This window comes from Pogoniulus pusillus, chromosome 3 (assembly GCF_015220805.1).
Source record: "Pogoniulus pusillus isolate bPogPus1 chromosome 3, bPogPus1.pri, whole genome shotgun sequence".
Classification (NCBI taxonomy): Eukaryota; Metazoa; Chordata; class Aves; order Piciformes; family Lybiidae; genus Pogoniulus; species Pogoniulus pusillus.
In genome coordinates, this window is record NC_087266.1 from 811224 (window position 1) to 820570 (window position 9347).

The 9347-nt window shown below is 56.9% G+C and overlaps 1 protein-coding gene across 1 annotated transcript; it reads right to left on the reverse strand.

Moving 5' to 3' along the window:
* Nucleotides 1-618: 618 nt before the first annotated feature.
* Nucleotides 619-4144, reverse strand: PSTK (phosphoseryl-tRNA kinase). Its single transcript, XM_064139966.1, has 6 exons — nt 3926-4144; nt 3318-3603; nt 2717-2933; nt 2055-2130; nt 1007-1100; nt 619-827 (listed from the first exon to the last, which is right to left on the reverse strand). The coding sequence occupies exons 1-6, from the start codon at nt 4142-4144 to the stop codon at nt 622-624; spliced, it is 1098 nt and encodes a 365-aa protein (XP_063996036.1). The 3' UTR covers nt 619-621.
* Nucleotides 4145-9347: the final 5203 nt, after the last annotated feature.

Consider the following 9347-nt stretch of genomic DNA (forward strand, 5'->3'; position numbering starts at 1 on the left):
ATAGAACCACAAGGAGCAGGCAGTGCCAACCCCCTGCCATGCCCAGGGACACCCTACCCTAGAGCAGGCTGCACACAGCCTCAGTCAGCCTGGCCTCAAACACCTCCAGCCATGGGGCCTCAACCACCTCCCTGGGCAACCCAGTCCAGCCTCTCACCACTCTCCTGCTCAACAACTTCCTCCTCACCTCCACCTTTGTTCCATTCCCCCCACTCCTGACACTCCCTCACACCCTCAGAAGTCCCTCCCCAGCTTTTTTGGAGCCCCCTTCAGATGCTGGAAGGCCACAAGAAGGTCCCCTGGGAGCCTCCTCTGCTCCAGCCTGCACAGCCCCAACTCTTTCAGGCTGTGCTCACAGCAGAGCTGCTGCAGCCTCTCAGCATCCTCCTGGCCCTGCTCTGGACACTCTCCAGCATCTCCACAGCCCTCTTGTTATAGGGGCTCAAGAACTGGATGCAGTGGGGAGATTCTGGGAGGATCTGTTCCATGATCCTCCTGGGCAGAGAGGGAGAAGGGCTGCAGAAAGCAGAGGCCCCCAGAGAAGGCAGCTGCCGCAGTGCTGGGAGCTGCAGCGCATGCCAAGCACTCTGGACTCCCCAGTGAAAACTCAGCACCATGGCATTACTGGAAAATATATTTATTAAGTAGATTGGCTACTTCATGCTGGAATGAGGAAGTGACCCAGGCAGCAGGGGCAGAGTGTGGATTTTCCAGGCAAACTTGGCCTTTCCAACAAGTTCCCTGGCGCAAGGCTTCCAGAAGTTCTGCCTTCAGTTCGTGCAGCTCTTCTGCCAGGCTCTTCATCTCCCCTGGGAGTACCTTTTTATCTGGAAGAAAATCAAAGCTGACCTCTCAGTTTACAGGCTTTGACGGCAGTTCTCCCAGCAGAGAGCTGAGCAGCCTGCTGAAGGCAACTGCCTCAGCCACACCTGCAGGGCTGTGACTCCTTAACAACTGCCTGCAAGGGTGGTCCAGAGGTTCGGTCTCTGGAATGTGCTACCCGTACCTTTAGCGTCCCTCATGGCCTGGGAGATGATGCGCCTGCAGCTCTGGTCCGCCTGGTGGATGGCACTGGCAGCACACACTGCTCGGTCTGCTTCCTGCCCAGGGGCACCAACAGGAAGGAAGAACACAGGCAAGCACATGACATCTGACCCAGGCTGGCAGCAGCTTCTCAAGTACCTCAGCAGCAACACTTGACCAGCACAGCTCACACCTGCTCTGGTGCACTAGGAGCAGGTAGGTGCACTTGGGTACCCAACTGCCAGAGACTGGCATCTGTGGCACACATGTGGCCAGTAGGCCGTGGGAGCTGATTCTGTCCCTCTGCCCTGCTCTTGTGAGACTACACCTGCAGCACTGTGTCCAGCTCTGGAGCCACCACACAAGAGGGATGTGGATCTGTTTGAAAGGGTTCAGGAGGGCCACAAAGATGATCAGAGGGCTGCAGAACCTTCCCTGTAGGGACAGGGTAAGGCAGTTGGGGCTGTTCAGCCTGAGGGGGAGAAATCTCTGGGAAGACTTTATAGCAGCATCCCAGGACTTGGAGGGGGCTATGGAAGAGCTGGAGAGTGGTGACAGGACAAGGGGCAGGGTAGATTTACATTGGGCATTATGGAGGAGTTCTTTACTATGAGGGTGGTGAGACACAGGAATGAGTTGTCCAGAGGAGCTGTGCACATCTCATCCCTGGAAGTGTCTAAGACCAGGCTGGAGGAGGCTTTGAGCAACCTCGACTGGTGGGAGGTGTATCTGCCCACAGCAGGGGGGCTGGAACTAGATGATCTTTAAGGTTCCTTCCAACTCAAGCCATTCACTGATGCTGTGCTATGAAGCAAAGGTCTTTTTTGTCCAAGCTCAGCCAGCCCAACCTAGCACCCAGCCCTGCCCAACCAGCCAGACCATGGCACTAAGTGCCCCAGCCAGGCTTGGCTGCAACACCTCCAGGCACAGCGACTCCACCACCTCCCTGGGCAGCCCATTCCAATGCCAATCACTCTCTCTGGCAAGAATTTCCTGCTAAAAGATGTGGCTGTGAAGACAAGCACTGCTACCTTGCTCTCAGTGCTCTCCTCGTTCTGCTTGACTGGATTTGCCAGAGCAGTGGCCAGCAAACCAATGATCTGCTCACTACGAAAACAAACACAAGAGTAAAAGGCATTATTCAAGCATCCTCACTGAGGTGTCCCTGTTTTCGTTTGGTAAGGACACCTCATCACAGAGACAGAAAGGCAAGTCTCCAGGTGCATTAATGAGGCAAACAGTGCAAGTGAGGTGAAAACCAATTGCAACTACAGAAATGATTTCCAGTCTGAACCTCTCAGACCATTTACACAACTGCCCAGCTGCAGTTTAATAGTGCAGTTAGTTTGGAAGTTAAGTGCAAGGAGTGGTGGCTGCAAGCTCCCAGCAACTGGCAGATGTTGTGTGTGTAGTGAGATGGAAACCAACTACAACTAAAACTACAGAAATGATTTCCAGTCTGAACCTCTCAGACCATTTACACAACTGCCCAGCAGCAGTTCAGAAGTGCAGTTTGTTTGGAGGTTAAGTGCAAGGAGTGGTGGCTGCAAGCTCCCAGCAACTGGCAGATGTGTGTGTAGTGGGCTGGCTTCCAACCACCACCACAGGGATGTTTTTAACATACTGCCTCAACACATTAACATGCTTCTGCCCTCTCCCATTTCCGAAAGCAGCTCTTGGTGAAACCCCTCACATCAGTCCAGCAGCACAACGATCCTCTGAAGTGCCAGCAGCACTTTGCAGAAGGAGACTGTTCTGCTCCCAGGCATTTTTCTTGAGCTCAGGCATTTCCATTTTTCTTGCCATCAAGCATATTGTCTGCTCAGGTAATGGCTGGCTCCTGAGACGGTTCCTCTGCAAGCAGCACTCAAGTGGGCACTCTAAAAACAGCTGGCAGAAGCTCAAGGAATCTAAAAGAACACAAAGAGACAATTTTATCTTTGAACTGGTCAAGTGAAAAATGAAAGCAACAGGCATGGGAAAGGCTTTATGCAACCGGGGAGCTCCTACACAGCTTTTGAGCCTCCACACAACGCCAGCCTGGACAGAGTACAAACAGCCTCCCAGGCTGCTCAGGTAGCCACTTCGGAGACTGATGCACTCAAAAAAGGCTTTAAGTGCCCATGCAGTGTCGAACAGTGCAGCGCTGAGGGCGATGATGGCTGCAGCGCAGGAATCATGTGATGAAGAGCAGCAGATGTAACACGAGAGCACCGAAGGAAAAGCAGTTAAAGGCCACCGAACCTCCCACGAAGCCGAGAACGCTCCCATGCACAGGAAGGAAGAGTAATTACACCTGCGGGCCAGCTGGTACACCTCGTATCTCATGCTCTGGTAATAGAAGTTATCATCCAAGACCAGGTAGAGTGGCCCAGGCGTGGCTGCGAGTGTCCGGTAACCGGCTCCGGCGTGGCTTTCTGCCGAGAGCAACCCCTGCTGCCGGCAGCAGGCCAGGAAGCGCTCCCAGGCCGGCTGGGTGGCGGCGGCAGGGCGGGCGAGCGGGTCTCCGGTGAGCAGCGCCCGCAGGAGGCTCTCCAGGCACTGCAGCAGCTCCCGCCGGCTCCGCTTCCAGCGCGGCAGCTGCGTAGGAAGGCAGCGGAGAGGTGAACGCCCGCGCTCCCATGTCGCCCCGCCGCAGGTCACCCACTGCCGCCGGTGCCGAGCTCCCCGCGGTCCCGCTCCGCCGGTGCCGAGCTCCCCGCGGTCCCGCTCCGCCGGTGCCGAGCTCCCCGCGGTCCCGCTCCGCCGGTGCCGAGCTCCCCGCGGTCCCGCTCCGCCGCCCGCCCAGCCCAGGCCCCGCCAGGGGAGCCCCGGTCCCGGTCAGAGACGCGCTGCGCTGCCTAGCAACGGACACCGCCCCCCGGCCGGCCAATCAGAGCAGCGAACGCAGAGCCCCACTGACCAATGAGGACGGCTCCTCCGGCCCGAAGGCTTCCGGCGGAATGAGTTCGTCGTAGGCGAGCACGGCGCAGGCCCAGCCGGTGCGCGGCGGCAGCTGGCGGTGCAGGGCGCTGGCCAGGGTGGACTTGCCGGCCGCGGGCAGCCCGCACAGCACGCACAGGCCCACCCGGGCACGCCCGGCGCCCCCCGAAGCGTCCTCCTCTGCCGCCGCTGCCGCCATGAATCGGACGGGCACGGTCCCGGTTCCCGGCGCAGCACGCATGCGCGGGGCGCCCCCTGGCGGGCGGCTGTGCTCCGTGCGGGGCGGCAGGGAGCCGAGCGGCCGCGGCTGTGCTCCGTGCGGGGCGCCCCCTGGCGGGCGGCTGTGCTCCGTGCGGGCGGGCGCCCCCTGGCGGGCGGCTGTGCTCCGTGCGGGGCGCCCCCTGGCGGACGGCTGTGCTCCGTGCGGGCGGCGGGGAGCTCACTCGGGGGTCACTGGAGGGGGTGCATAGTTAATCGTTACGGTTGAAGGTTCCGAGGAGCTGGGGCAGCTGGCCCTTCTGCGGGCGATGCTTCGTGCCGGTGCAGAGTTTTGCCTGCAGGATCTTTTGGGTTCTTACATTGGGAGTTAGAAATGTCTAATGAGGCCACTTCACAGTTGGTTCATTCTTCTTGCCAGTTCCTGGACACAGTCAGTGTGGGGTTTGCTTTCTGACCACGGAATGCTTTAGGTTGGGAGAGACTCCTAAAGTCAATCTGAGAGGTGCCTGCAGTCAGCAGGGACAGCTCCAACTGGAGCAGGTGGCTCAGAGCCCTGTCCACCCTGACTTGGAATGCTCGCAGGGACTGGGGCATCTGCCACACGGAGTCACAGAGAAACCAGGCTGGAAAAGACCTCTGAGATCATCCAGTCCAACCTGTCTCCTAAACCCTCTCATTAGCTAACCCATGGCACTAAGATCCTCATCCAGCCTCCTCTTAAACACCTCCAGGGATGGGCATTCCACCACCTCCCTGGGCAGCCCATTCCAATGCCAATCACTCTCTCCAGCAAGATCTTTCTCCTAACATCCAGCCTGAACCTGCCCTGGCACAGCCTGAGGCTGTGTCCCCTTGTTCTGTTGCTGGGTGCCTGGCAGCATCAGTGGTGAGTATGAGCTGACTGCTGGTGGCTGGGTTTGATGGTGGTTTGCACCTCTCTGCTTGTTTAATGCTGTTGTTATTCTTTACATTAAAGCTGGTTTAGTTTTTCAATCAGCCTTTCTCCCTCATTCCCTTTCTCTTCCCTTTGGGAAGCAGAGGGATGCACAGATAGTGTCACTGTCACAAGTCCTGAACCTTGACATTCCCTTGCAGCATTTTGGTTTGATAGTTTTGTTCTACCAAAGAGCCACAGCCTGGCGAAGGAGCTTCTCAGGCACTGGGCCACAGACTCCAGACTTCAGTCTTTGGATGCTCTGCAGAGCAGCCTGTCCCAACCAAATCTACTCACAGCCTGTCCCAACCCAACCTACTCACAGCCTGTCCCAACCAAATCTACTCACAGCCTGTCCCAACCCAACCTACTCACAGCCTGTCCCAACCAAATCTACTCACAACCTGTCCCAACCCAACCTACTCACAGCCTGTCCCAACCAAATCTACTCACAGCCTTCCCAACCCAACCTACTCACAGCCTGTCCCAACCAAATCTACTCACAGCCTTCCCAACCCAACCTACTCACAGCCTGTCCCAACCAAATCTACTCACAACCTTCCCAACCCAACCTACTCACAGCCTGTCCCAACCAAATCTACTCACAGCCTTCCCAACCCAACCTACTCACAGCCTGTCCCAACCAAATCTACTCACAGCCTTCCCAACCCAACCTACTCACAGCCTGTCCCAACCAAATCTACTCACAGCCTTCCCAACCCAACCTACTCACAGCCTGTCCCAACCAAATCTACTCACAGCCTTCCCAACCCAACCTACTCACAGCCTGTCCCAACCAAATCTACTCACAGCCTTCCCAACCCAACCTACTCACAGCCTGTCCCAACCAAATCTACTCACAGCCTTCCCAACCCAACCTACTCACAGCCTGTCCCAACCAAATCTACTCACAGCCTTCCCAACCCAACCTACTCACAGCCTGTCCCAACCAAATCTACTCACAGCCTTCCCAACCCAACCTACTCACAGCCTGTCCCAACCAAATCTACTCACAGCCTTCCCAACCCAACCTACTCACAGCCTGTCCCAACCAAATCTACTCACAGCCTTCCCAACCCAACCTACTCACAGCCTGTCCCAACCAAATCTACTCACAGCCTTCCCAACCCAACCTACTCACAGCCTGCCCCAACCAAATCTACTCACAGCCTGTCCCAACCCAACCTCCTCGCAGGCTGTGTTGACAGAGAAGGCCATCAAGCCCATGCTGACCCAACCAGAAATCCTATCAGCAAATCACAGAATGCTTTGGGTTGGAAGGGACCTTACAGATCACCCAACTCCAACCCCTCCACCACTAGACCAGGTTGTTGAAGGCCTTGTCCACCCTAGCTTTGAACAGTTTCTCATCTCCAGTCTACATCTGCCCTCCTCAAGCTTCAATCACTGCATCCCTTGTAAAAAGTCCCTTCCTGGCTTTCTTGTAGCCCCCTTCACGTGCTGGAAACATCTGGACTTGGAAAAGCCCTTGGGCAGTCAGCTGGTGTCAGTGCATCAGAGAGCCACGAAGTGATCAGTGGCTGTTAGAGAGGAGGACCTGTGGAGTTTGGGTTACTCATCTGGAAACAGTGCAAGGATGGATCTGTCCTACCTGATCATAGGCTGTGCCCTGGCTTGGGCTGTCCTGCTTTGGTGGCTGCAGATTGCTCTCCCTGAAAGCAGCCCACATGGGCAGGCACATCCCTGCCACCCGCCTTGCCGCCAGGGCTGCAGCAGCGCTCGGGGCGCGAGGCTGCGGCTCAGAGCTCTGCACTCTGCTCCTCACTCCAGCCCTTTCTGTCCCTGGTACACACCTCAGCGTGCCTGTGCAGCACACTTGTCCAGGACAGCAAGGGAGGTGAAGGGTGTCTGGGGAGGAAAGGCTTGAGAGGCGACACTGGAGAGCCTGTGTGAGACACTCGCGGGCAGGCTGCTGGCCCTGCAGCAGGGGTGTCCTGTGTGCAGCTCTTGGCATAGCTAAACCTTGTCCTCCCTGCTGCACTGACCTGCAGCATGATCATAGGATCACAGAAGCAGGCAGGGCTGGAAGGGAGCACAAGGAGCAGCCAGTCTCAACCCCCTGCCATGCCCAGGGACACCCTACCCTAGAGCAGGCTGCACACAGCCTCAGCCAGCCTGGCCTCAAACACCTCCAGCCATGGGGCCTCAACCACCTCCCTGGGCAACCCAGTCCAGCCTCTCACCACTCTCCTGCTCAACCTCCAGCTCAACAACTTCCTCCTCACCTCCAGCCTCACTCTCCCCACCTCCACCTTTGCTCCATGAAATACTCTGCAGGAAGGAAATACCTGTGCTGTCTTCTGCTTCTGCTGCGAAACTTCCTTCTTACTGCATCTCTCTTAATCACTGCTAGCACAGCCAAGATGAGTACTGGCAACACCAGGGGGAAAAAAAAGAGCAGGCCATCCCGAAGTGATGTGTCTAGACAACAGGAATGAGAACCATGTAAGAGGTGACCTTGTTTAACTTCATGCTAAAGCATTTTCTGTGCTAAAGACACATTCATCTTGAAACAAACTGCAGCTCCACAGCCAAAGAATGGTGGTGGTTGGAAAGGACCTCTGGAAGTCATATAGTGTGAGCCTCCTGCTAAAGCAGTGTCACCCAGACTTGCTTGCCCAGCATCAAAACCTCAGGGGTGCTTGGCATCTCTCCAGAGGAGACTCCACAACCTCTCTGGGCAGTCAGCAATGAGCTCTGCCCTGAGCCTCCTCTGCTGCAGGCTGCACACCTCCAGCTCCCTCAGCCTCTCCTCACAGGGCTCTGCTCCAGGCCCCTCCCCAGCCTTGCTGCCCTGCTCCAAACACCTTCCAGCACTGCAACAGCTCTCTGCAATTCAGGAGCCCAGAGCTGGGCACAGCATTCCAGGGGTGGCCTGAGCAGTGCTGAGCACAGGGGCAGAAGAACCTCCCTTGTCCTGCTGCCCACACTGCTCCTGAGCCAGCCCAGGATGCCATTGTCTCTGCTGCCCACCTGGGCACTGCTGCCTCAGCTTCAGCTCCTCTCTGCCAGCACCCCCAGGGCCCTCTCTGCCTGGCTGCTCTCAGCCACTCTGGCCCCAGCCTGCAGTGCTGCTTGGGGTTGTTGTGACCACAGTGCAGAACCCTGCCCTTGGTCTTGTTCAGTCTCATCCCATGGCCTTTGCCCACCCATGCAGCCTGGCCAGGTCCCTCTGCAGGGCTCTGCTACCCTCCAACAGCTCCACAGCTGCTCCTAGCTTGGTGCCATCTGCAAACCTACTGATGCTGGGCTCAAGTCTGTCTCCATTGCTCCTTGTCCTATTACTGTGCAGCACCCAAGAGCTTGGCCCCCTCCACTTGACCCCCACCCCTCAGACACTGACAGGCATTGCTCAGATCCCCTCTCAGCCTTCTCTTCCCAAGACTAAACAGCCCCAGGGCTCGCAGCCTCTCTCCCTAGGGAAGATGCTCAAGGCCCCTAAGCACCCTCACAGCTCTCCATTGGGCTCTCTCCAGCAGGTCTCTGTCTCTCTCCAGCTGGGGAGCCCAAAACTGGACACAGGCCTGCAGGAGAGCTCTCAGCAGGGCAGGGCAGAGGGGAGAAGAACCTCCCTGGCTCTGCTGGCCACACTCTTCTTGATGCACCCCAGGATGCCAGCAGCCCTCTTGGCCACAAGGGCACTTTGCTGTCCATGGAGGACTTGCTGGAGGACCTCATGCTTTGTGCCTGTATCTGTGTATGATGTGTGTTTGGTTTGTCTTTTCATTTTGAGTTCTTACTTCTCCTCTTTGTTTCCTCCTTTCCCCCTCACAGACAGCTGTGGTTTGCTCTTCTCCAGCCAAGGGAGCCAGTGCAGATGTCTGGTTACTGCTCCAAGCAGAAATGTCAGAGCAAAGGCTCAGTCCTTTCTGTTTTTTCATCTCCCCTTCCATCTCCTATTTTCCCTCATCTTCCTCCTTTTCTTTCTGTCTCCTTTCTTTCCTCTCCATCTTCCTCTTTCCCCTCATATTCCTCCTTTCCTCCCCATCTCCTATTTCCCCCATCTTCCCCTTTTCCTCTCCATCCCCCTCCTTTCAGCACCACCTCTCCTTCCCCACCACACCTGCCCCTTTCCCACCCCACACTGCATTTTCCCCTTTCCCCCCAAACCCACAGCACCTGGGTCCTGTTGGAGTCTCCTCCCACCCCAGCTGCGACCACTTTGCCCTCCCTGCCCACTCCCCTATTTAATGGCCCCAGGCAAGGCAAGCCCCAAGCTTGCCCATTT

Bases quoted from the DNA above. Each gene is read 5' to 3' on its own strand.
- PSTK (XM_064139966.1), bottom strand. From the start codon at position 4,144: ATGGCGGCAGCGGCGGCAGAGGAGGACGCTTCGGGGGGCGCCGGGCGT. The intron at 1,101-2,054 runs GTAGCAGTGCTT...GCCCCTGGGCAG, and splicing joins AGGAGAGCACTGAGAGCAAG to GAAGCAGACCGAGCAGTGTG. The intron at 828-1,006 runs GTACGGGTAGCA...ATTTTCTTCCAG, and splicing joins GGCCATGAGGGACGCTAAAG to ATAAAAAGGTACTCCCAGGG.